At 44.9% G+C, this 27,710-nt stretch overlaps 1 protein-coding gene across 3 annotated transcripts in view; it reads right to left on the reverse strand.

Moving 5' to 3' along the window:
• CACNA1D (calcium voltage-gated channel subunit alpha1 D) overlaps positions 1-27,710 on the reverse strand; it is a 331,484-nt gene that overhangs the window by 109,617 nt on the left and 194,157 nt on the right. For 2 of the 3 annotated variants that reach the window (XM_024123810.1, XM_024123809.1), the window contains exon 8: positions 25,322-25,425. In XM_024123810.1, coding sequence (XP_023979578.1) covers positions 25,322-25,425 — 104 coding nt within the window. Of the gene's footprint in view, positions 1-24,659; positions 24,764-25,321; positions 25,426-27,710 lie in introns of all 3 variants that reach the window. The other variant, XM_024123808.1, reaches the window with a different exon arrangement.

The following is a 27,710-nucleotide window of genomic DNA, read 5'->3' on the forward strand; positions in this document are numbered from 1 at the left end:
AGCCCGTGAGCCACAACTACTGATCCCGCGTGCCGCAACTACTGAAGCCTGTGCGCCTAGAGCCCGTGCTCCACAATGAGACAAGCCACTGCAATGAGAAGCCCGCGCACCGCAACGAAGAGTAGCCCCCGCTCGCCACAACTAGAGAAAAGCCCGCGTGCAGCAACGAAGACCCAACACAGCCAAAAATAAATAAATAAATAAAATTTTAAAAAAAAAGCAAGCAAGATAAAATATTAATAGAATATTAAGTGAATTGGAGTTAAGGGTACCTGGATTGCTTACTAAGATATTGTTCTGGCAACTTTTCTGTATATTTGAAATTACTTCCAAATAAAAAACTTGTTAAAATGTTTGGAAAACGTAACCGCTCTAATCAAATGCAAATTTATGTTCTTTTACATTCACTTCCGCTTACCAGGTAGACTGCAGGTTCCTCGTGGGAATGGACAATGCTGTCCATTTCTTTCTTTCCACATCTCTCTCCTCCAAGAGAGCCCCCCCTTCAAGCAGGCACACAGGAGACGAGGTACAAAAAGACATAACACACAACAAAACGAGCCCTACTCCTTAAAGAGGCCAGAAAGCACCAGGACAGAAAGCCCACGGTTCCTGGGATTGGCCAGAAGCCTGAAACGAATGCGCCTGAGCCTGTGGATACCATCAGGAGCAGCCTCCACCACCAGCCTGCCATTTTCCCTAATCACTTACAGCCTTACGGGGTAGAGTTTCTGGCTCAGGTTGTTCGATTCCCTCCAGGTCTATGTCCTGTAAGGAGCGATTTCTCAGGGAGGAATCTCCCTGCCAGCTGGACCTGACAACTCCCCAGGGTCTCACGCTGGCCAGTATGCACACACCTCGGCCATCGAGGCAGCTGGAGGGGCTGTAGCTGGAGCATTTCCTCAGGGCCTGCCTCCCTCTTGGCTGGTCACCAGCACTGCACACCTGGACTCCACCATGGTGTCGTCCTGCTCAGAATGCCTCAGGGTTCCTCACTGCTGCCCTCAGGAATCAAGGTCAAACACCCTGGCCCGGCACTCAAGGCCTTCCAGCCTTCCCCGACCTGCTATTCCAGCTTTATCTCCCCTTCTCATAAATGCACACCTTGCACTTTGGCTACACTCCTCTTTGCTTCCCCAACCCTGTGAGCCTTTATCCACAGAACTCTGTCCACCTGAGCAGCCTTCACCCGTCTTTCAATTCCAGCTCACCTGTCGAGACCCGGCTTTCCCTGGGTACCCCAGCCAAAAGGCTCTGCCCTCCTCGGACTCACCAGAGCACTCTCCTCATTGACACCGGCCATGGATCTGCATGCGTGCCTTCTCCCTGCAGCCTCCTCAGCGGTATCCTTAACAGGGCCCAGCACAATTCCTTACACGTCATCCTCACTGGACAGTGTGAATGGTGAGGCAAGGATGGCATCACCCTCATTACACAGAAACTGAGGTCAGGGAAGTTGGACACACAAGCCCATCCAGCTCCTAAATCCACCCTCCTAAGGACCTCCACATGGACACACAGGAGGCCGAGGAGGAAGAGAGTAAACACAGGAATGGATAAGGATTAAAAAAAAAAAAAATCAGCTTATAGTCAGTCCAGGAAGGGCCTTAAATCCCAAACTAAGGGACGTGTTTCCCTGTAGGCAATGGGTAACCAACAGAAGTCTGATAAGAGAGAGTCACCATCAGCTTTGTTTGCGAGGAGTGATGTGTGAAGATGAGATCATATGAGGAGAAAATCTGGTGAGGAGGTCAGAAGGTACTCAGTAAACCCTGGGTGATGGACTAGATTTAACATCAATAAAAATGCGAGTAAAAAAATAACAGGGTCCTGATACAATTCCCAACTTTCTTACACCATTTGGAAAAGCAACTATGAAGCCTGACACTGTTGCCCCTCCAACCACCCTCCACTTTACAGTCTGGTCATTTTCACCTCCACCCTTTCCACGTGGTCCCCTAGGTCTGGCACATCCACCATTGTCTTCTCAGATAATATGGACCTTCCTGCAGGGCCAGGTGAGACACCACCTACCAGGTGAACATTACCTGCCTAAGCGTTCAGGAAAGAAAGGCAGGGTGGGCAGGGGGCAGAGGAAGGGCAAACAGGAGGTCAGATGGAAAAGAGATGCCACAGAAGAGCCACGTCCCTGGTCCTCAACCTCTGGAAGGGCTGCCATGGAAAAGAGAAAGCAGACCCGCTGTGTGCCCCAGGGAGTGGATGGACGTTTCAGAAGATTGCTTCCAGCACAACAGAAGGAAAAAATTTCTAATAGTCCAAGTCCACCAAAAATAGGAACTGGGAGCCTTGGAAGCAGCAACTCCCTCGAGGGGTACAACAGGGACCTTTGGTAGAAGGACTAAGCCCTCGGCGGAGAAACTGGCGCACAGGATGTGGTGAAGACCTTGCCGTCTGTCTTCCCCAGGCCCCACCTCATCACCCTGTCCCCCCTCAGGACGGCACTTGCCCTGCGCTGCGTTTGACCGGAGCTGTAACTCGAGTCTCCCCAGGCTCCTCAATGGCTCGAGGGATGCAGGACACCCAACTGCTGTGAAGTGGTCCCTTCCTCATTTTCTGTTCCTCTCCCTGGGCAGCAGCCTGGAACCCTCTCTTAGCGCTGGCAGCCGAGAAGCAGAAGGGCTGAGAGCATCCAGAAGAAAGGGTCACAAGGGCTGCTGCCTGCAGAGCAACGGTGCTGCCCCCGGCTCCCTCCCTGCCTCCACGGGGCTCACACAGATGGAGCGACACAAAGAAGAGGACAAGCGGAAGCTCCGAGACAGGCGCAGCCTGAGCCCTCACCGCCCTGAGCAGCCCCTCACCCACGAGCACGTGGGCCCTGGGCCCCAGCCAACCTCCAGCAGCTCCAGAGGGTCTGCGTCTGCACGGCTGGGGGCTGACTTGGTTTCCCGCGGGGGAGCGCATCAGGCCATGGCCCTCTTCCCCGGCAGGAACGGAGCGAACCCCTTTGGTATCGGGATGTGTGTTTGGAGCCGTCGGAGCGTCTTTACATTCGCTGCCCACAGGCCTCACTGCCTCCTGCAGCACAGGCAGGACCAGGATTTTCACTTCCGTCTCACAAAGGCTCAAACCGAGGTTCAACAAGGTGACATTACTGCTCCCACGTCACATGCCGGGTAAACAGGACAAAGGGCTCTGAACCAGGCTCCAAACCCAGGGCTCTTTTCAAAGGATTCCCGATCCCTCCGCCTCCTGGCTCAGAAGATGTGTAGGCTGGACACTTACTAGTCAGGATCAGGAAGGGAGGGGCAGGGCAGAAAGCACCGTTTACCCTTGCATCCTGATTTTCTTCCAGAGCCCCAACTCGGCCTTAGAGAAAGGTGACAGCACCCTTTCTGCTCATCTCCCCACATGCTGACCTTCACTCCCCCAAACCAGCCAGCCTCCTCCCGGGAGCCCCTACATAACTTCCCCCCCCGCCAGGAGCCAGGCACGTGCCTCACGCTCTGCAGAGAGCTCCCCAAACCCTGACATTGACCAGGGTTTACAGGCCCTGCCATCCCCAGCTCTGGGAGCCCTGGCTCAGTCAACACTCCTGGAGGGAGAGCACTTAGCCTGAAGCAAACCATCGCCCTGAAATGGCAGCGCAGGTCAAACGTGACTGCCACCAATGCAGAAGGACGACGCACGGTCTGCTCCGGAATCTGTTATTTCTCAAATGCCCCATAAAATAAATGGGCCACTGGAAATCATGTTGATTTAGAGATGGAGCTTTTTCTTGGGTTGTAGTACTGTTTATTTTAACCAAACCCACACAAATAAAATTTAGACAAGCTAAATGCTTTGAAATTTATACACACACGCACAGAGAAAACAAACACAAACAAGCACAAAAACCTCCAGTGAGCAAGGCCAACCGAATCACTAGGACTCAGACTTCTACAGAAAAGACTCAGAAATTCATCAAAAAAGAAAACAAACCCCCCACAAAAAGGCTAAGAGGAGGGGGAAGTTGAAGAAATAAGCCACTGATTTTTATCAGCAGAGGACAGTCTTCTTTAGACCTAAATTATTTCCCCTACACAGACATAAAGGCAATAAAACAGGATGAAAGAGCAGTTTGGTTCAAAAACATTTTTGCTGAAATTTAATTTTTTGGAAAGCACATAAGTTCAGTTTGAATTTGAGGAAATTGGGTGTCTTATCAAAAAAAAAATCAACAATAGTGTGTGATGCTTCACACACAAAAAAATTTTAAATTGTTGGTACTGGTTTAGTTCAAAGTTCATCAAAATCGTTGGCTTTGTTCCAGTTTTCCCTCAACCACAAAAAGCCAGGAGCAGCCAAAATGTGCTCTCTCTGCATGAAATAAATAGGCCAGAATGGGGGGGAGGGCTTTGGACTGCAGCACCCCATCGATAAGATCTGCTCCCTTGCAGGTAACTCCCACGGAGGGGAAGAGGGCTAATGGATGACGGTGCTCTTTGACGGAAGTTAGGCACTGGCCACCAAGAAGTGAAGGGGAACCACCGGCGAGCCAAAGAGACAAGAGCAAATGGAGGACCCTTGTTTACACAGCAAGCAGGTCGAGAAAAATGTTTAACAATCACACTTCCAATCACCCAATTATATTATGACTATTCTTTGGGAGCTCATTCCTGAAACAAACTCCATGGGGAATCCTTGTGTGAAGGGATCCTGTGCCTTCTAATTTTTGTTTGTGACGGTTGGGGAATATTAAGAGATTTTCTCAAAGCAATCCTCCCCTTTTCATGTCCTTCGCATCTTTTATTGACATCAACGTCTGTGAAGATGCTTTATATAGAAAAGAGTTGCCGTCTTTTGGGAAGATGAACCATTTTCAAAGTAGGTGTTTCCTAGCTTTTAATAACTAGGATGAGTTATCCTCTGTGAATGACAGCAGGGCAGCCTGAACACACCAAAGCTCAGGGACGGGGTGGCACTTACGCTGCCCAAGAGGAAGCGGGGTATGGATGGAGAGAACAAATGCCTGATCTGTCCAGTCTTCTTTTCTCTCTCCCAGTCCTTTCTGACCACTCCCTGGCTTGAACCCTGTGCTCCGGCCATCCTAAAGTTCCCTCATTTTCTCCAAGGCACGGAGAACTCTTTCAGCTCCAGGCTGTTCCCGAAGTGAGGCTCAACTCACTACTCTTCCAAATACCACCCCACTCAGCTGGGTCAGCCTACAAAAACATTTCTCCAATTTGCCCTGCAATTTGTTATTTAATATTCCCTCTTACACGCCAGACTGCAAGCTCTGTGACGGAGGGGCTGTGTCTGTCTTATCTTTGTATGTTGGTTCCTTATCGCAAATCCTGGTCATTAGTATTTGCTCGATAAGATTAGGCTGAATTAAATATATAGTTTCATAGGCTCAGGCCTTACGTTTATGATGATCATGTCAAAGACATGATTGTGGGCTCTGCGTGGGATGTACCTGTAACTTTCTATCATCTAAAACCGCACCCATCGTTGTCACAAGCAAAAAACAAGAACTAAGCCAGTCAGAGTCCTGGACAAGTCTAAGAAGTCCTCCATGGAGAAAAAGCCTCTTAGAATGAAATACACTTTCCTTTCACCACATCCCCTTGTCTGAGGACAGAAGAGCTGTTCTTTCTTTGAAGAGTCAGTTTCCATGGCTACCAAAGACATTTCCCCAAATGATAAGAATCCAGGTTGTATGCGAAAAGGTACAGACTTCTTGTTTCAATCTGTTTTCTAAAAAACATGTTTTAAAAGGTGTTCTTCAAAAACATGGGCCTCTTGCCTGACATCACTTTCTCCAAGTGAAATGTATCAATCAAGTGAGCCCTGCCAACTATATCACATCTTCTCACGGCGGCTTCAAATACTGCTCCTTAAGAAGTCATCTGGGAACCACACCTCACTAGACTTGTCAGATTCTGGTTTTTAAAGAAAAATGAGAAAAATGTGTACCTGAAGTCTGACTTGGGAGGGGTGGCAGAACCATTCAAAGTTAACATGTGGGAAGAGACCAGCGAGCCCAGGCCCTGTTCTGCTTCTGCACCAAAACAGTTCGCTGCTAAGGGCCTGGTTCAAGAGCCTGAGATGCACAGAGCACTGCACCACCTATTCAAAGGGCAGCTGGGGGATCTGACCACAGATGAGCCACGCTGGCCCACGGAAAAAACTGGAACAGAGCCCACCAGCGGGGAAGTCCTCAAAGCAATCCCTGTAGGAATTCCAGCCCAAATCCCTCTCACTGGTCACGTCAAAGGCAGACCACCTGGAGAGAGGCACTAAGGGAGACGGGGTCCTCCCTCTGAGGAGCTTCTCCTTGAAGGACAGGATGGGTGAAGCGCCCTTTCTGAACCATCAGACTTACATGAGAACAAGGGAAGAGCATCCTATTATAGGGGAGACTCAGGGACTCAGAGAGATTCCCGCCCCCCACCGAATAGAAGAATCCCAAAGGACCTCTTGAGACAGCCTGGGACTTGTTCACAGGAGTTTTAAGAGGCAAAACACCCCAATTTCTCCGAAGTCTCCATATTCCACGATTCCCCTTTACTTTGAGTAATTAATTTGGGGGAAGAGAAAGAAACTGGCAGAGCATGAAGAATGGAACAGCTCAGGATGTATCAGCACAGAGCCAGTCTGATAGATGGGATCCCCCAGGGGCACCCCCTCATCACACACAGAAAGAACTTCCAACTGATGAGAAAGCAGCCTGGGCTCTGGAGTCGAGCAGATCCAGATTTCATCCCTAGCTTACCCGGAATTCCTTCCTTACTAGCTGTGTGACTTTGAGAAAAACAAACCCTCTCTGAGCATTGCTTCCCTCATCTGTAAAACTGAGGCAAAAGACACAGCAACTAAAGTAGCTGAGAAGATTGAATGAAATAAACTTCATATAGGCACCTAGCTCAGCGCCGGGCATAGATCTATATATAACTGACATAGTAACAACAATAAGTAATAAAGAAAAATTCCCTCACGTGATCCACACCCCAGAGCTGACAAATCCACAGCTCTCGCCTCATCTGAGAGACGCTGACCCTCAACCGTCTTCCACGAGGTCTCCTCCACTCCCACCCCTCTCCCTCTGCCACAGCCCCCAGCCCCAGAGCTCTCCTCACTCCGTTCGGCCCAGAGAGGCACAGCTTCACCTTCCAGGCCCGCCCGCCTCCATCACCTTGCCGCTCAAACGCCTCCACAGCTCCCATGAACTAAAGACAAAACCCCGCCTCCGTCGCCAGGCATTTCCTTCTGCCCCACGACTCCCAGACAGCACACAGCACCACGACGGCCCCACTGGCCAACTCACTGGCTCCTGAAGTGCGTGCCACACCAGGCCCCGCTCCCCTCGCCGCTTCTGGGGTCTGGGATGCATCCTCCTTTCTTGACATCCTTACAAACGCCCTTCCTTCAACGCCCCACCTGAGCCCGGCTTCCTCAGGGGAGCCCTCTGACCTGCCAGCCCTCCACTGCTCTCCCAGGGCACACAGCTCCGGTACAGATTGTGCTCAAGTACGCTTGACTGAGAGCCGGAAGGGAGAGGGTGCAGGTGCTGGCGTGCACACAGGGAGGGCCCTGGAGTTCCTCCGTATGTCTCCGTAAGCCTGTCTGTAAGTACCGGCATATGATTCAAGGACAGGTAGGCCTCTGGGAACAGCACACCTCTGGGCAGGCGGTGTGCCATCACCCACTGGATTAGAATCCTTCAGATTCAGTGAAAGCCTCCCAGATTCAGAAGCCGAAAAGCCCCAAACGCTTGGAGGCTCTGAAGGTGCTGGCAGAAAACTTAAACCAGGATTTATTTTAAGCAGAATTTCAAGGGAATGATCTAGTTCTGAGTGGATTAATATTTTATCCCTGAATCCAAAACAAACTCTTATGACAATCAGACTTAGAGAAATTAGGTTAGGTCTTCAAGTGCCACTCCAGGTCCTGGAAAGAGGCGGGGCCCTGGAGACAACAGCTGGCACGTGAATATTCAGACTGCAAACAAGAAGGCTTTTCAAATTCACAGGAACAGCCTTGTTCCTTGTTCACAGGAACAGCCTTGTTCCTTGTTCACAGGAACAGCCAATGCTGACCACACCTCACATTTGCAAAGGTCTTTACACTTTACAAGGTCCCTTCCCATCCATTTCTCTCCTAGGTTCTCAGGACAGCATTGTAAGAGAAACCAAACGGGGACTTCCCTGGTGGCACAGTGGTTAAGAATCCACCTGCCAATGCAGGGGACACAGGTTTGAGTCCTGGTTCGGGAAGATCCAACATGCCACGGAGCAACGAAGCCCGTGCGCCATAGCTACTGAGCCTGCGCTCTACAGTCTGCGCTCTAGAGCCTGCAGACCCAACACAGCCAAAAATAAATAAATAAATAAGCTTATTAAAAAAAAAAAAAAGAAAAGAAAAACTACATGGCAATGGGGCCATCAACTTTAGGAGCGAGAAGACCCTGACTTGTAGAAGTGAAGTATACTGATGAAAGTCACGTCGCCAGGAAATGTGGCGCCAGGACTCTGACCTCTGACCTTGAGCTCTTCCCACTACGACATGTGGAAACCAATAACCACAGCAACTAGGAATCCCCTGAGCCAAAGGAGCCACCGCAGGCGGGGCAGCACTCAGGGATCCCAGCCACAGCAATGCCACAACCCTCGGCTGTGGATACACCTGCTGGAGTTACCATCACCCCCAGGCTGTCTCTGCAGAGACTGAAGCTTCTGGCACACATCTCAGGCGAGGTGAGCCCAGACCACAGGGGCTGGACAACATCGCCCCAGACCAAGTGAGCCAGAGTCTCCGTTAGCTGAGGACTCTGCCCCATCGGAAGACCTCACCACCACTAAGCCTCGGCTCTCTTCACTGATGCTGGCAGTGACCGAGCAAAGCGCAAGGCACATGTCCAAGGCCCAGTCCCCATCGCCCAGTGCGTTGTCATCCTGAGGTCCTCTGAACTTCCCCGTCACTGACTCAGCCTCCTCTCACTCTTCACTCTGGAATTGCTGCTCCAGAGGGTACATTCTCCTGATCCTCAACCTTTTCAAAGGGACCCCTCGCTCCTCCTTGCTTTGATGGAAACCTGGGTCATCCTCAAGCTTACTGCTTTGCTTCCCTTGTAGCGCTTCCAGACCCCACCTACCTCGGGGTCTCAAGGTGGCGTTGACAGCCTCCTTTGCTTTTCTGTTCCTCATCACATCTAGACCAATACTCCCTCATCCTGCTGTAAAAATCAAATTAACAAAAAACCCTACTCCTTTCAGGACAGTGCCAGTAGGCTATGTGACCTTCTCCCCTTCCTCCGTGTTGTCTCCTACTTGCCCCCTAGACTGAAGTCTTAGGCTCCCAGCTCCCAGCCTTCCTCCCCATCCCAAGTCCTACCATCTTCCTGGGGGACTCCAGTAGCCCTTGGTTGACCCTGCCAACACCTGGCTTTTCAATCCCTTGACATATTAATCTCCATGACTACTGATCCCCAAATTTTACCACCCCTAATCATGAATTCACGCTTTCTGCTCCCTGACCACAACCTCCTCTCAGATCAGTTGACTTGTCTTACTCCTCCCACTATAAACAATACTAACCTCTTCGGAACATCCAGTCCACTGACCACCCCCATTTTCTCTCAGTCCGTTAGGCTTCCCCTTCCCTCCTAATCTACCTTAGATTCCATGATCCATCAGTAATCCATTTAGTGATGTTCTTGCTGCTACCCTAAACTCTCTTGTATCCTTTTACTATACAGAGAGAGCAAAACCCTCACCCCAGATGACCTCAGATACTCCCTTTCTCCATACCTGGGTAAGAGCAGTCAAACGTGGCTACAGAAAAGTCATACGATGCGATAGACTGACATCACTATGGATTCGTCATCGCCAGCTTCAAAAAGAACCTCAATGCTACCTATCGTCTACGTCAGTTCTCTGGTCCAGTCACTCCTCAACTCCCTGCAACCACCATCCTGAACCTTCCCCACTCTCCAGACAGGACTCTGCCACCCACCGCCTTGCCGTCAGCAGTTAACCCTGCCCCCTGCTTCAGAGAAGCTAGGAATCAGGCAGGAACACTCCCAGCTTCCTACGATCAAACCAAACTCGTATCTGCCCCATATTCTCTTCCTTTCTTCTCATGACAAAGAAAACCTCCTTTTCTTAATACTACCTGTCTTCTGACATCCTAATAAATTGAGTGTTCCAATCCTTCCATTTTTTGAGGTCTTCTTTAATTCCCTTCAGCAAAGTTTTGCGTAGACACGATCTTGTACATCTTTTGTTAGATTTATTTCTGGGATCTTGACTTTTTTAGGCTTTTTTTTTTTTTGCATCTTCCATGTCTCTGCTTAACATTTTGAACACATGGAATATAGTTATAATGACTCTTCCATGTCCTTTTCTTCTAATTCTAACCTCTGAGTGAGTTCTGGGTTGGTTTCAACTGATTGATTAAATCTTCTAATTATGGGTCACGTTTATCTGCTTCTTTGCATGCCTACTGACTTCTGAATCCCAGACATTTTAAGTTTTATCTTGTTGGATGGTAGATATGTTTGTATTCCTACAGATATGCCAGGGCTTTGTTCTGGGATGCAGTTAAGTAACTTGGACTAAACTGACTGATCGTTTCAGGTCTTGCTTTAATAATCTGTTAGGTCAATCTGGAACACTACTTAGTCTAGGACTAGTAATTCCACTACTGAGGCAAATCCTTTCTGAGTACTCTACCCAATGTCCTGTAAATTATGAGTTTTTCCAGTCTGGCTGGTGGGAACAGGCAATATTCCTGGCCCTATGCGAGCACTGAACACCATCCTTTCTAATCCATTCAAATATTCTTTCCCCAGCTTCCTCACACACATGTGCTGAAAAGTACTCTGTTGAATACTTAAGGGGGAACTTCTGGAGTTCTCTTTCTATGAAATTCTCTCCTCTCCAGTACTCTGTCCTGCATACTTTAGCCACCTTAGTTTTTGCAGACTCTTAGCTTCATGTTCTAAACCCAGGGGGACCACAGGGCTCTGCCTGGGTTCCCCCTCCCTGTGCCGTGGCCCAGGAATTCTCTTAAGCCAGTAAACTGGAACAATTATGGAGCTTATTTAGTTTATTTCCTGGTTCTCAGGGATCACTGTCCTTCATTGCCTGACGTCCAGTGTCTTGAAAACCATTGTTTTACATATATTGTCTGTTTGGGGTTTTGTTGTTTCAGGTGGGAGGGTAAATCTGGTATTTGTTACTCTATCTCAACCAGAAGCAGAAAACTCTTTTAAATCTATTTTAATGATATTTTAAAATCAATTTTATCATGACACAAGTCACGAACAATAAAATGCACACTATTTAAGTTGATGGTTTGGCTAAGGTTGACACCATGTAAAAAACACCCCAATCAAGATAAAGAACATTTATAACACCTCCCAGAAAGGTCTCTCATTGCCTTTCCCAGTAAACTCTTCTTCTTCCCACCCTAGAAAATCAATGACCTGATTTCTACATTACAGACTAATTTTGCCTCTTCCAGAATTCACCATATGTTCTGTTTTGTACCTGGCTTCTTTCCCTCAGCAAAATGTTTTTGAGCATCATTGATAATGCTGTACTAGTACTTCATTCTATTTTTACTGCTGAATGGTATTCCAAAGTTTGACTTGGATACCACAATTTGATTATCTATTTTACCTGCTGATAGACCTTTGGGTTTTTCCAATTTGAAGCTACTATGAACAATGCTCTATGAATGCTGACATACAAGTCATTTTGTGGACAGAAGGCTTTCATTTCTCTTCAGTAAACAACTAGGAATGGAACTGCTGAGCCATATGGTAAGTATATGTTTAACTTTATGAGAACTTGACAAGCTTTTCCAAAGTGGTTATACCATTTTATGTTTCTATGAGCAACATGTGAGCATTATCAGTTGCTCTATACTCTTGTCAACACTTGATACTGTCTTCTTTTTTTTTTTTATTTTTATTTTTTATTTTATTTTATTTTTTTTTGCAGTATGCGGGCCTCTCACTGTTGTGGCCTCTCCCGTTGTGGAGCACAGGCTCCGGGCGCGCAGGCTCAGCGGCCATGGCTCACGGGCCCAGCCGCTCCGCGGCATGTGGGATCTTCCCGGACCGGGGCACGAACCCACGTCCCCTGCATCGGCAGGCGGACTCTCAACCACTGCACCACCAGGGAAGCCCCTGTCTTCTTGATTTTAGCTATTTTACTATTCTACATATGTAGTAGAATTTCACTGTAATTTTAGCTTGCATGTCCCAAATGATTAATAATATTAAACATCCTTACATGTACATTGGCTATTTGTATATATTCTTTTGCAAAGTATCTGTTCAAGTCTTAAGCCAATTTTAATTATTTTTTGCTTATTGTATTGTTTACTGTTTATCTTATTACTTAAGAGTTCTTGTATATCCTCCATACAAACCCTTTGTCAGATATATGTATTGTGAATATTTTCTCCCATTGTGTGGTTTTCTTTTCAACTTCGTATTTATGAAGGGCAGAAGTATTTTTAGAAAACATTTATATTTTAGCTTTTTACTTAGATCTATGATCCATTTCAAGTTAGTGTTTCTGTCTAGTGTGACCTAAAGGTCAAGGTTCATTTTTTTTTTTAAAGACATATCTAATTTTTCCAGCATTTCACTGAAAAAAAATTATCCTTTCTCCATTGAATTATTTAGCAGCTTTGTCAAAAAGCAATTGACCATATACACATATTTCTGGATTTTCTAGTCCATTCAATTGTTCTGTGTATCTATCTTTATGCCAAAATGACACTGTATTTACTGTAGCCTTATGGAAGTCTTGAAATCAGGTAGTGTAAGTCATCCAACTTTGTTCTTTGTCAAGATTGTTTAGTTATTATAGGTCCTTTGCAATTTATATAAATATTGATATCATCTTGTCAGTTTATTTTTAAAAAGCCATTAGCATTTATGAATGGGACAGCACTTAATAAATAAATTTGAGGAATGCAGATAAATTCAACATCTGAAAAATATTGAATCTTCCCATCCAGACCAAATGATCATGGGCCATCATGATTTACCTAGATCGTCTTTCATTTTACTAACCAGTAGTTTTCAGTGCAGAGGTCTTCCATATCTTTTCTTATCTTTATTCCTAAGGATTTTAATTTGTTAATGCTATGGTAAATAATATTTTCTCAAATTTCATTTTCCACATGCTTGCAGCTTGTGTATAGGAATAAAATTGATTTTTGTATCCTGAGACCTTGCTACATTCACTTATTAATTCTAGTAGGTTTTCCGACAATTTGTTAGGACCTTCTAAGTAGACAATCATGTTTTCTGTGAACAGAAATAGCTTTTGCTTTCTTTCTAATCTTTCTGCCTTTTATATCCTTTACTTGCCTTAATGTACTGGCCAGTACTTCCAGTAAAATGTTGAACAAAAAGGGTGAGAGAGGAATGATTACTTTGTTCTTAATCTGAGGGGAAAAAAGCATCCAGCCTTTCACCATTAAGTATGTTGTCAGTTACAGTTTTTGTGTTTTTTTGTAGATAACCTTTTTCAGGTTGAGGAAGTTCCCATATATTCCTAGTTTGTTAAGAGCTTTTTATCATGAATATTACAGAATACTGTTGGTGGCATTTTCTGCATTTTCTGAGATGATCATATGATTTTTCTCCTTCATTCTGTTAATATGGTAAATTACATTGTTTGATTTTCCAAAGGTGAACTAACCTTGTGTTTCCTGGATAAACCCCACTTGGTCATGAGGTATTATTCTTTTAATAACTGCTAGATTTAATTTGCTAGTATTTGAGAATTTTTACATCTATATTAATGAAAACTACTGTTCTTTTCTTATGTCTGTTGGATTTGGTACTGAGGTTATTCTGGCCTCATAAAAATATGTTAGGGAATGTCCCTTCCTCCTCTATTATCTGAAAGAGATTTTTTTCTAGAAATGATATTCTTTCTTTCTAAATTGTTTGACAGAATTCACTTTTGACATCATTGAGGTCCCCAGTTTTCTTTGAGAAGGTTTATGATTCTGAATTCCATTTGAAAAGCAAATATAGGGCTCTTCAGTCTTTTCTTTCTTTTTGAGTCAGTTCTAATAAGCTGTGTTCTTCAAGGCATTTGTCCATTTCTCCTAAGTTACTGAATTGTCGTAAAATTATTTATCCTAGTCTCTTGTTATCATTTTAATGTCTGTAATATTTGTGTTGACATACCCTCCATCGTTTCTAATACTGATCGATTTTTCTTTTTTGATTAGTTTTGCTAAAGATTTATTAACTTTATTAAGCTTTTCAAAGAGTCCACTCTTGTCTTTGTTAACTTTACCTATTTCTTGCATTTTCTCTTCTACTGACTTATGTTCTTATTTCTTTTTTCTACTCTCCTTGGATTTAATTTGCTTTTCTTTTCTAGATTCTTGGATGGGAATACAGACCACTGAATGTAAACCTTTCTTCTTTACTAATATAGGCATTTAAAGCTATAAATTTCTAAGCACTGCTTTAGATGGATAATGCAAATTGAGATGTTGTATTTTTATTATCTTTCCGTTTAAAAAACTTCTCACTTTTATTGTAACTTTTTTAAAATTTTAAGTTATTTAGAGATGTATCATTTAATTTTCAGTGTTTGAAGGACTTTCTAGGCAGCGTACTGTTACCGGTTTCTATTTCAAATCAATTGCTATTACAAAAAATGTACTCTGCAAGATTTAAATCTTTTGATACTTAGTGAGACTTTTTTTTTTAATATAGTCCACATGTGGTCTATCTTGGTGCTCCTGAACAGAATGAGTATTCTGCAGTTATCAGATATAGTGTTCTGTAAGTACCAGTTAGGTCATTCTGGTTGGTAGTGTTCAGATGTTATCTATATTTAGTTTTTTTCATCGCCTTGCTCTTCAGTTACTGAAAGAACTATAAAATTTTCATCTATGTTTGTGGATTTATTGATTTCTCCACTTAATTTTGACAGCTTTCCCTTCATGTATTTCAAAGTTTATTAGGTACAAACTCATGTAGAATCATTGTCTTCCTGATGAATTGACCCTTCCAGGAATATGAAATGTCTCTATCTCTGAAATATCTCTCTCTGCAAATATTCCTTGTATAGAAGTCTATTTTATATAATTGGTATTAATATTTTATCCCTTTATTTTTTAATCTGTGTCTTTATAGTATCTTGCATTTTATTCACTCTGACAATTTCTGTCTTTTAATTAAAACACTGTGCCCATTTCATTCAATCCAAGTACTGATACAGTTGAGTTTATGTCCACCATCCTGCTATTGGTTTTTTGTTCATCCCATATGTTGTTTGTTCCTTTCCTGCCTTATCTGTCATCTCTCAATTCATTTCTATTGACGCCCCCACTCCATCTTGATTATGGATCACGTTTTCCTGCTTTTCATGTCCTGTAACTTTTAATGATGTGGGGAAACATTTGGGGAACATCTGCCGTTTTGGTGTCTCCCTTTAATGGGTGTTGACTTGTTTTGGCAGGTGTTAAGTTAGCCACTTGTCCTGATCCTTTTGAAGCTTGTTTGTATGATTTGCAGGTCTACACTGGGGTAGGTCTAGAGTGGCTCTTACTCCAGGGCTAAGGTAACCCTACCCGTAATGCCTGGTCTTTCTGAGGTCTCACTTGAATGTCCAATGTATCATCAATGTCAATCTATTCCAGCTGGTCAGAATCCCTCTGTTTCCCAACACTGAGATTTCCAGCAGCTCACAGCTTTGTAGTAGCTGTTCTCTACCAATAAATTCAACCGGCACATAGCAGCTTAGTATATAGTCAAAGATTTCAGAGACTCCCTATTCAGCTTTCTGGAGCCCCTTCTCTGCATACCTCTCTCTCTCCAGTACCCTGCCCTGAAAATCCCAGCTGTCTCGGCCTCTCAAACTCTGCTCTTTGCCTCTCGAGCAAATAGACCACTGTCCTCCTCTGGGCTCTGTGTCCTGTGCCACAATTCTAAAAGCATCTCCGGGCAGACAGCCAGGACAATTGTGGCACTTACTACATGTGTTTCCCTTCTCCTAAGGAACCCAATCCTGTGTTGCCTATTTCCATCTTCCGGAAAAAAAAAAAAAAAACTGCTTTGTATATTTTCGCCAGTTTTATAGTTGTTTATAGCAAAAGGTCCATTCTGGCACTGTTACTATATTGTGGCTGGAAGAGGATTACAATAGCCTTAAATTGGTCTCCCCACATCCAGTCTTGCATCCATCCAATCCATTCATACTACTGCAGCTAGAGTAATTTTTATATGCTGAATTTTTCCAACGTTAAGAAAAAAGTTCAAACGTTCATAAAAGTAGGAAGACTTACACAGTGAACAGCCATATGCCTACCACCTAGTTTCCACAATTAACATTTGCTACATTTTCTTTAGCTCCTATCTATCCATCCCTCTATCCATCCAGTTATATTTTTTGAAGTATTTTAAGGTAAGTTGAAGACATCAGAAAGCAGAGTAATTTTTATAAAACACAAATATAAATCACATCACTTTGGGCTTGAAATTTATCAGTGGGTTCCTTTACCCTTCAGCTAATGACCAGAATCTGTGATGTGATCTTGAAGGACCTTTGTGATCTGGGCTCTGCTGACCAGTCTGTCCTCTTTTCTTCACCCTCCTTTCCCAGCCCCCTGAGTGCCTGCCACCCTGGCTTTCTTCAGTTTCTCCAGTGCCCTCTGTTCCTTCCCACTGTTGGGCCTTTGCATGGGTTTCTCCTTGACTGTAATACCCTCCCCAAGCGTCTTCTCCCATCTTGCCTGGATATGATGGCTATTCGTTCGTCCTTCTCTTCCTCCAGTATGCTTCCCCTAGACATTTGTTCTCCCTGTTAAACACTCTCACAGCACCATGCACCTTTCCTTCAAAGAACTTATAAAAGTTTATAATTTTTGTCTCCCTCATGAGATACAAGCTTCATGAAGACAAGACTCTGCTTTGTCTCACCATTGAAACCACTGTGTAGGCACACAAAAAATATTCATTGAATGAATAAGTCCTTTTTTCTTAAGAAGTCTAAGAGAGAGAGAAAAATATCGAGCAAGATTTTCTGTTTATTAGTCTGTTGCACTGAACCCGATCCAGTGGTACAGGGTTAGTCCTAAATATCGCCTCCAAGCCAATTATTATCATTGCCCTCATCCAGATTCTTGGGAACAAAGTCATTCAGAAAGCCCTCCAAGACAGAAAATTCACCATTTTTTCAGTGCTCTTTTACACAGCCAATCTAAATTCTCGTAACGCTGTGGATCCATATCTTCATTTGATTCTCAGAGATATAGCTCTGAGTCTCAGAGTTTCATTTTGTTTCAGAGAAAATATTTTAAAAATAGTGTCTTTAAGGGTTTAACACCAGACAGTGCCCAACACCTCATTCTGTGCCTCTCCGCACACACTCTTACCTTACACACCAGGGCAATAATGACAGCTCTCCCTTGCTTTGTGGGACCTGCGAACACTGTCTCATAGAGGAGAAGGATACTTTCGCCTTGGGTGCATAATTTGCTTAAATATTAAAATGTTCCAGGAAAGGAACAACTGCTGAACTTGAATAAAGAAGAGCTCCCGGGCTTCCCTGGTGGCGCAGTGGTTGAGAGTCCGCGTGCCGATGCAGGGGACACGTGTTCATGCCGCCGTCCGGGAAGATCCCACACGCCGCGGGGCGGCTGGGCCCGTGAGCCATGGCCGCTGAGCCTGCACGCCCGGAGCCTGTGCTCCGCAACGGGAGAGGCCACAACAGTGAGAGGCCCGCATACCGCAAAAAAAAAAAAAAAAAAAAAAGAAGAGCTCCCTATACCCTAGACATACAGGTCTTGCTATACTGAGCTGTCCTGCTATACCAATACTTGATTTCTGTAAGCAATGTTACCAGCCTATAAGAGGTATTACACAGAAGGAAAAAAAGACTGGCATAAGGTTGACAGTAGCACCTTAGGGCAATCACAGAAGTCAAATTATTAAATTCATAAACAACCCTTCACTGCAGAAGTAACAGTGATTGTTAATGCCGCCAACGGAATAGGGAACACAGGAAAATTATGGCTTTAATTTCAACCGTTAAGGTACCAGAGACTTAATGAAGAGCTGAGCTCTGCAAGAGAGCACTATGATGAATTCGCTTAGTACAGAGCTCTCCATCGGCAAAATGGGTGCTCAGGAGGGCACACGTGGCCAGAGATGCCTCCTGGATCCTCAGAGCTTTTTGCCAAGTGTTATAAAAAAGGATTCGGTTAGGAATAGATGATAGCCACAGCTGACAAGTGAGAGAGCTCTCCTGAATCTGTTGCTAGTGCCTGGCTGCTGTCCACTGCTGTTGCCAGGGAAACAGGCGTCAGCTTGATGGAAATAAGGATCAGCGAAAACTTCCACTTACCTCATTTCCACTGATCCCAGCAGCCATTTCTATGGAAACAGTCGCTTCGAGCCAGCGGCGGAGAGGTTACCACTCACTTGTTAATGTCAGGTGTGGCTACCAGCCTGTGTGCTTCAGGTACCACCGTACCTACAGCACCCGCATCCACCTGTCAGCCACCCCCGACAGCATCTTAACTCTGCGACAGGAAAGTTCAGTGCTTAAAAGTATATATAAATGTTAAACACGGTTCTTTATTAGAAAAAGGAAATTTAGCATTCTTCCACGTAAAGCTGAAGTGGGGCTTAATTTCTTGTTCTACCAAAACCAAACCATGTGAAGTTACTAAAGGACCACAGATCTCTCCCTCAGCTTTCAACCCCACTCCCAACATTACTTCCAAGTTCAAGAAAAGAGTCCTCCAACTGTAGGGACAACTCTTTCACCTATGAGTCTAGTCAAACCAAAGACAAATCCAGCTAAACGTGTCTGGAATTCCGGCAGCCTGATCACTAATTACGCACAGGAAAATCTTTTTTTTTTTTTTTTTTTTTTTTTAATTGTAAGAGCTATCTACAAATACCCTCTACTGTTCCTTTGTTTTTTGGACTAGATCTCGGTGTGCTTTCCTAGTGTGTTGGTCAAGCACTGTCCCTTTGTTTTTGGACTAGATCTCGGTGTGCTTTCTTAGTCTCTTGGTCAAGATATGGAATTAACTCATTAACTCAATGTAATTTTATTCTGTAAAACAGTGGTAACCAACCATGCTGAGAGCCTGGTTATCCCATTACCTAACTATACCCCTTTCAACGTTGCAAGCAATTCAACTACTCTTCTAAGATGTAGATACGTTTACGTACAGGAAGAAATTCTGTTGTCTATTTTTTATCATCAGATGCTGGTCAAATATTTAATGAGAGCTAATTCTAATCCCAGTCATGAATAATTTATATGAATGCCTATTCTGAGAAGGTATGTCTCCTCAAGCAAACAACCACCATCTACCTGGTATGTTTTGCCCCCTGAGCCAACATTCAAGGGGAGGAAATTAGAGGCAATCTCCGATTGACCATGGCTCATAATGGTGTGAATTTAATGGGCCAGGGTGTAAATTATGATGCACTCCCAAACCTGAACCTATTCAGTACAGTGCCTCCCCCAACACCACCCCTCTCCACTTCCTCTATACCAACAGTAACACAGGTAGGTAGAGTAGCCATGCCTGAATCTTTCTCTAGGTTTTTTATCCCAACACTTTCAACCAATCACCAAGCATCCTTTCCCCCCAGTTACTGTGGATTAAAGAGAAACCAAGTGGGTTGAAGAGAAATGGAATGTTCTGGACAAATGTGAATTGAGTCTAAGGATTAGGAGATGAAATTAATCACTTTTTTCCTTTAAAAAAGTGATTAGGATACAGGCCATCTCAATATTGGTCATAGTTTGGTAAATAGTTCAAAAGCCTTCATAGTATGATACTGAATTTATAAAAGAAAAGAAAATAGAGTTTTTAAACATTTTTTGACAAGGAACATCCAGGCACCAAGACAACAGTATTAAAAACAACTGAACAGAAGAAATAGTCATAGTATAGGATCCTAAAATTGCCCTTTGGATGTACTATGAAAAATGGCATGTGGGGCCTGACTTCAAAGGCCGACAGAGAACAGATGCATCGAAGTATGGGTTATATTACACTAATCTCTTAAGGGTCGTCTATCTAATCTCTTTCTGGCCATTGCTAAGTGCCAGGAATATGACCGCCACTAAAATAAATATCAGAGATTATCTAAACTTCTCAGGAGAAATCCATCTAACAGACATCAAAACCTGTCTAGGCATTGTGGGTCCTTAGTCTTTCTTTGGCAGAAACAAAGACAAAGGCAAATCAAATCCTTCCTCAACAAGGACGTATAATTTACCAGCTTCTAAATATTTTCATCTTCATTGTACTTTCCTGCACCTCTGATAGCATTTTTGAACATTAGATCCTCTAAAAGCAAAGAGCAGTAGAGAATACTTCGTTTATTAACTCCTGAGTAAAACAGTCATGCAAATTAAACCCAATCTATAGGCCCAGGGGAAAAAAATTAGCTTAAAAGAACTGACTTGATTAGATTTTTCTTGCATCAAATCCCCATTTATATACTCTTATTCAAGCTATCATCATAACGATAACCAAGCTCTCTACACTCTTCAGCTCACTGAATCCTCACGCAACTCCACACGGTGAATATTATTAACATCATTTCACAGACAAGGAAAGTGAAGCTCTAAGAGGTAGGTCATTTCACCAAATCTCACAGTTGGTAAAAGGTAGAGCAAAGAGTCAAGTATTGCTTATCCAACTCTAAAGCCAGTGTTTAACCATATGTTACAGAAATGCCATGCCCCTCTATCTGTGCAAAGAAATCACTGTCAGACATAACCTCAATCATGATTTACAGCTGCATCATACTTTATAGCTGACAAAGAACCTCCACGGCCTCCTCTTGGGGGGCACCGAGCACAGTATTACTGTGCATACATAGCTCGTTTCTCTTGGTCACTTCCTGGGAAATCCAGAAAATGGGACACTTCGGATAGTTTCCAAACAGCCCCTCAGCTGTTCCCACCTCGCCCAGGGAGGGGACTGGGAGGGGGTCCGTGGATTTAAGAGAAAGATAGATTCAATGAGTAAAATTCTTTACAGTACATATTTTTCAAAGCACTTCTACATTCACGAGCTGACCTAAAGCCAGCTACCCTACGGCAGGAGGGGCAGCACGGCAGCATCTTCCCCATTTGAGGGGTCAAGAGATGGAGGCGCAGGGCTCCTAAGTGAAGTCCCAGAGTCCCAGAGTTAGCGGGTGACACTGGCAGGACCAGAACCAAGGTCTTCCAGTTCCCTTCTCATCTACCAGTCCCTTCTTGGGGGTTTGACCCACACCACAGGGGCTCAGAGGGCCGTCTACCTTACCGCAGGTGTGCCTGGCATCAGGTGGGTCCTGCAGGTGAAGACACAAGCCCACTGTCCATGACCACCATTTCCCCCCGGGAATCTGGCAGTGATTCTAAAGAAACAAAGCACGGAAACACCACTGTGTTCTCTTATTTTACCTATCTACGGACAAAAACCTCAGCGGGGACAAGGGTTAAGTGAACAATTTTAAAAGTGAAAAATCATCAAAGCCACCATGAGAACAGACATAGTCTGAATTGTGGACTTAATCGAGACAGTCTTTCCAATGCCTGGTCAAAATGGGACCACCTCCTTAATGACGACTTAATGTGAGATCGCAACTCTAGTTACAGATATTCTCGGCTCCTCCCGCAGAGCACGAGCACCAGAGAAAAACGTCTTCATCCAGGATCACGCTTGGCTATGCCGGGCGTACAGTTCATGAACCTCGCGCTCGCCTTGAGAAGAAGAGTCTGTGGTAAAAGCAAAGATTTTTCCAAAGCATCAGTCTTAATGCTTTAAAAACATACCAACACCAAAACAAGTGTGCAAAAAAAAAAAAAAAAAAGGAGGAGCAACAAATATTTCCAAATGGTTAACAGACTTAAAGACACACAGCATCTTGGAATGATTCTTCATTAGAAAGCAGCAGCACGGTCTTAAGTGTCTAAAACAGGAGAACCTTTTAATTTGGGCCTTTCGGAATTACATTTGTGTTGGTCTGATGGTCCCTAAGGGGCTATGCGACATAAGTTGTCTTCCTTTTCACATTTATTTAAAACATTTAAAACATTTTTTATATTCCCTCCAGTGTCCCCTAAAAACAACTGGGAAGAACCCTAAGACTAAAACTAAAATTAAAAAAAAAAAATTACATTTCTTTAACAAGAAAATGAATACAAATGACCCATTTTGATTTTGTGTTTCTTTGGGGGAAAGTCAAGGAGGAGTACCCCGGCAGAGAAGCCTGGGTAACTAATTGTTAGGGGAGGTGGGAGCAGCCCCTTCTCCGGTTTCTCCACCCCCACACCCAGAGACACCTTATTATCTTTCAAGATCCAGCTCACAGACATGGAGCTTTCACAGCCCCTCCGTCTCCCCCCTCTACTCTAGCTTGGCCATCCTGCACTGCCTAACAACGGTTCCCCCCGCCTCCCCGAGACAATGACTGAGCACAAGGCCCCCATCTGTGTCTTCGACATCTTGGCACCCTGGCTTCTGGCTCAGAGCCGGGCACTCAACAGGAGGTCAGGAAAAGCTGACCAAATTAGCGAACGCGGATGCACAACTCTGCTCTGCAGACGTGGCTCTTCCTATACACAGAGCACAGCTTAGCGTTTCCTACCCAAGTGGCCTTACAGGTGGCACAGAGTCAGCTGCAGCCCCACATCATGGAACGGACTGAAAACTGCTGCGAAATCTCGGATTTTATTGTAAAAATTCACGTGTCATTTGCGCTCTCCTTCATAAGGGATCTAGTTTTGTTCTGATTCAAAACTGTCTTTAAATTACTTACTATTTTCCCCCAAATATATTTTGGTACACTGGTTGTTCCACCATGGTGTGTGCCTGTTTTTATCCTCCAGCTTTGGGCACCACCCCCCTCGGAGTGCATATTTAACACCCACCATTGTAACAAGGAGTCCCTCCCTCCCATTTCCCCCTGTTTTCCTTTTTAAGCTGCCTCATCACGCAGGGGTGATGTTCCTGCTCTGGGAGCGCAGAGATAAGGCATGTCACTGGCACTGTTAAAATCAATCACTTCCACGGCCTCAGTTTAGTTGGGTTTAGGAGGCACGGGGTGCCAGGAATTCACAACAGAATTGCTGTTACCCTTGTACGGGCCGTTTCTGTGGTAAAGTCAACACGATGCTGTTTCTCCAGGGATACGTTCCACCCTTACCATCCCGACACTAACCTAAGGTCATGGCGGGTCACTAGGAGGAAGGCACTTTTGAAGTTTTAAGTGAAAGAACATGAGGCTCGAAGAGCCATTTATCTATAGAAGGAAGCTTTGGTTGAGGTGGGGGGCAGGGGGTAAGCTGTCACACCCCCAACTCAGTTCCTACTCCCCTCACTGTGGGGCACGGGCTCCAGGGCCATTTCTAGACAGGGCTTCACAGGACAGTGTACATCCACGGTGTAAAAGTGACCACGCTCGGTCAAGGAGAATTCTCAACGTGTTATCCCTGAAAACAGGCAGGGTAGGTTAGAGGGAAGATGAGGAAAGGAAGCAGAGATGGATCTCTAGCTCTGCTTTCGGCTCTGGAAAAGGCAGCGTTGAGAAAAATGCGATAAAGGTCTCTCCACTGACTCAGCATTACACGAAGACATCACTTCCCCCAAGATACAAGCTTGGAAAGGCACAGATAAGAGTGAGTGAGGAGTAGATAAACTCACTGGGAATCAAGCCTATCAACAGTATCTCCTGAGGATGTCTGAGCTCAGGGAGCGACAGAGGCTCCTCTGGGGAGATGGGCACCTCCTGGGCCTTGGTCGCACTCCCAGCCCCGACCCCGCCCCGGCAATGGCTATATACTGGCTCTGCTTCTGAGAGTCTGGAGAGCCCTGGTTCCCTTTTCTGGGGTACTCCCCTGTCTGGGGTGTCTGTGGGATGGGGAGGACGCAGAGCTGCCCAGAAGGGCTCTGGGATGGCAACTACAGGCAGGGTGAAGCCCCCCCTTCTGACCCAGCGAACCCCCTGTCAATCCACCGAGCCAAGGGGGTCAACAAAACGAAATTTCAAAAATGGTGACTGAGTGACACGGACGATGATAAGGCCATAGGCAACTTAGGTGCAAAAGCTGATTATTAGCCTGCGTCAAAGACAGATTCTACAAGTTAAGATTAAAAATGAATTGAAGGGAGCATTCTCACAGTGACAGCAGCAGAAAACCAAGCTAAGAAACGATCCCGATCTGAAGGATGTGCGAGTTTGAAACTATTCAGTATTTATGTGCTAATCTAGGCTTATTTCTCTTTTACCATGAAATCTGAAACACCACTGGCAATCATCATGATACACTGCAGGTAAAAAGGGCCAGATTATGTACTAATGGGAAGAAAACCACAAAAGACAAAGGCCCTTTCCTGGGGGAGACCAAGGCTAGGAATCCTTTTACTCACTTTTAATCTACTTCTACACACTGGCATATTAACGTGACTGGCTTCAGGGAAATGGCTCCATTAAATTAATAGTGTTTGGCAAAAGCATCAGAAACACAGAATCTCACAGACAGATACAAGCAGAAAGAATCACAGTTTAGTCCAAAAGCAACACACAGAGGGGACATCAGAGTCCACATGCATGCAGAGAAAGCCGCAGGGAGCAGCTGAGGGACACGCGGAGCCGCCTGACACACGGCAGCAGCAGAATGTGGAACACGGATCCAACTGCTTACCCACTAAGGACACCAAGAACCAGGTTAAGGACGAAAAATGAGCCAAGGATGATCAGACTAACAAAATACACCCATGGCCATTCCCATCCTATCGCATCATTTACCTGTAAAATGTAAGGAGATTAGTTATCAGTTATCCATTTGCTAAAGAGCAGAGCCCCGAGAACAGCTGCTGGACCACTAGGGCTTTGATTAAAGACCGGTGCTCCTAGAAGGGGACACCGCCAAGGGCCTTCCATTTTTGTTCTTTCAATAAGGACAGGTTCTGCTGCTGAAGCCTACAGATGTGGCCTACCAAAAGTCATTTAGCTACCGTTGTGTACCAATTAATCTGCATTATATCTGGATCCAGGCCAATAACACAATTATAGATGTATCTCCTTTTAGGACAGACAAATGGGCAAGCAATGCCAACGATTTAAATCCCAAGTGACAACGCTGATTAATTTCTGGTCAATAATTATCCTATAGCTTTCTTTCATGAAGGCTGGTAAGGTTCCAGGAAACATCTTGATTTGGGAAGCCTCAGCAGAAAAGAAAGCATCTTGGAGGACACATAAAATGCTTGGCACCCACCCGGCGGCCCCCGTCTAGCAAAGCCTGTGTGGTCTTGGCAACTGTCCTCGGGACTCTGCTTTCAAGATGAAAGAGGTGTAGCTTACCCGCTCAATACACCAAGTACAAGATTTAGTACGAAAAATGACCCAAAGATGACGAGACTGACAAAATACACCCAGGGCAATTCAAATCCCATAGCATCATTCATCTGTAAGAAATAAGATGGTCTCATAGGAGTGGGTTAATAAGAGAATCTAATAAGGAGAGAGGGTTACATTAGAGACAGCATTCTATACATTTAATTAAACATTTACTTAGCTTCAAATCAGACAACAGTAGCCAATGCACATTCATTATATATTCCCAAAACACACACACACGCACGCACACGCACACAGAGTCATCAAAGCTTTCAGGGCAAATAACAGCAAACTTTGGCCACTGCTAGGGCAATCAGCTGGGATTTGGCTCTTTCACACAGAAAACTGCCTTGGTAAGGGATTTTCAGAAAAGATCTTGATAGAAGACAAAACTAGTACTTAGCTGGAAACTATTTTCTACTCTGCCCAAGTTGTCAGTACTATTTTTGCTTTCAAAATTTGTGATGGTGGAAAAGTCTTAGTTATAGAGACAAATTTGCAACATTTGACTCTATAAATTCTTTTCTTTAAAAAAAAAACCCCTAAAATAATAACTTTCCACTGGAAGCCAACCAATCCAAGGAAACCTAACCCACTTTAAATCTGGATTATCTGCTATCAGTGAGTGCAAGCACAGCTAAATTAATGCAAGGAAGGAAAGTCTTCAGAAGTCAACTAGCTGACACATTCAGGGGTGCTTTGGGGAATGACATTTTTTTCTGCAACTGCACCCACAGGAAGGACCCAGGAGAAGGAAAGAAGCCCTTATCCTCCACACCTAGCTTGAACCTACATGACCCCCCCTGGGGGAGCTGGCTCCAGCTGTGAGCTGTTCCAGAGGAACCTGGTGTCCCTACTTCTAGGACAAGCTGAAGCAGCACAGTCAGACATGGCCTCCCGGATACACCTTCCCAGGAGAGGTCTGATCATGAGCAGCTTTCATGATGGAGCAAACAAGTGCTTTCAGGTTCACGGCTGGATGGAACTTTCCGGCAGCACAGATCATGTTAAATTGGGCAAACACTTCTCCCGGGAGGGAAGTGTTAAGGACTGGTGAGGGGACAGAATGAATGACCCCGGGCCTGACTTTGTTGCAACAGCCAGAATCTTCCGCTAATAGAACAGTATATAGTCTGGGCTGATTCGTCGTTCTTGCCTTGCAGGGTCAGGCCCTTAGGCCTGTAAGCATGTGCTTTCCTTTACATTATCTGGTGCTAGATTTTCAGCATTACAGACCGAAGCTCAAGCATTTCACTGTCTGCCTCATGCAGAAACCAAACGGAAAAAAAGAACATTAAAAAAAAAAAAATTACCTAACATCTGTTGCTGAAGTCTAGGGAGAGGGCATTAAATCCCTTATGAAACACCTGTTTGGCCACATGAAAATGGATGTGCTTAATAGAACTGCTATCAGTCTGCACATCTTACATCGGCAATTAGAGTAATGAATGAGGCAGGGCCGTGGCTGCAATTGTTGATCTCATTAAGTTGGATAAACTAATTTCAGCAGGAAGGCCAAGGGTAATTCTTCCAAAGCAACTACACCGCTAAACTTATTTAATAATCCAGATGTGGAGGAGAAGAAACAGGCTGCCTGGTGGAGGGACCAGAGCCCAGCCTGGAGGCAGGACCTTCCACAGAGACCTCTCTGGGCCTGCTTCCCCTCTGTTGGAGCAAGAGGAGTACCCATGAGAGGGGAGAGTGGGCCCGCTCATGGGGAATAAGGATGTGCGCGTCCAGGACTCCCACCGGAGACCCCACTCTCCCGCAACTCTGGCAAAGTAGGCCAGCCGTCAGCCGAGCACCTGCCCCACCCATCCTCTTTGAGGCCTCAGTCCCACGTTCCAGAGGATGGCTCCAGGAACAGCTGTCTGCTCCAACTTGGGAGGGAACATTTTTTTTAAGTAAAGAAACTTTTAATTTCTTAGAAGTAAGTGTGGAACAGACTCCCATTTGCTCAAATCAGAAATATCACCTGGAATAACAGCTAGGGGCCAAGGGGAAAACAAAGGCCACAGGAGACTCTGTACATCTCCAGAGGGTGAGAAAGAGCAACAAATATTAAGCTTTAAGGGCCAGTCTTTCTCCCAAAGAAATCTCCTCAACCCAGGTCTCTTTTCAGAGGCTCACCATACACATGGGGCAAGTGAGAACTGCCAAGCTGGTCCCCGAAATACCCACAGGAAAATAGAGACTCTGCTTGGGATTTTGTCTGAGTGGTCTTTGCCAGCAATGGAAAAATCGGGAGGAGCTCAAGCATTTCAGTTTAGATTTTTAAAATATTTATATCAAAGTCATCATGTGGTGTCATCTGGTACTCAGGAAATAACCTAGTTTCAGTTTCCCCTCACTT

This window comes from Physeter macrocephalus, chromosome 18 (genome assembly GCF_002837175.3).
Source record: "Physeter macrocephalus isolate SW-GA chromosome 18, ASM283717v5, whole genome shotgun sequence".
Lineage (NCBI taxonomy): Eukaryota > Metazoa > Chordata > Mammalia > Artiodactyla > Physeteridae > Physeter > Physeter macrocephalus.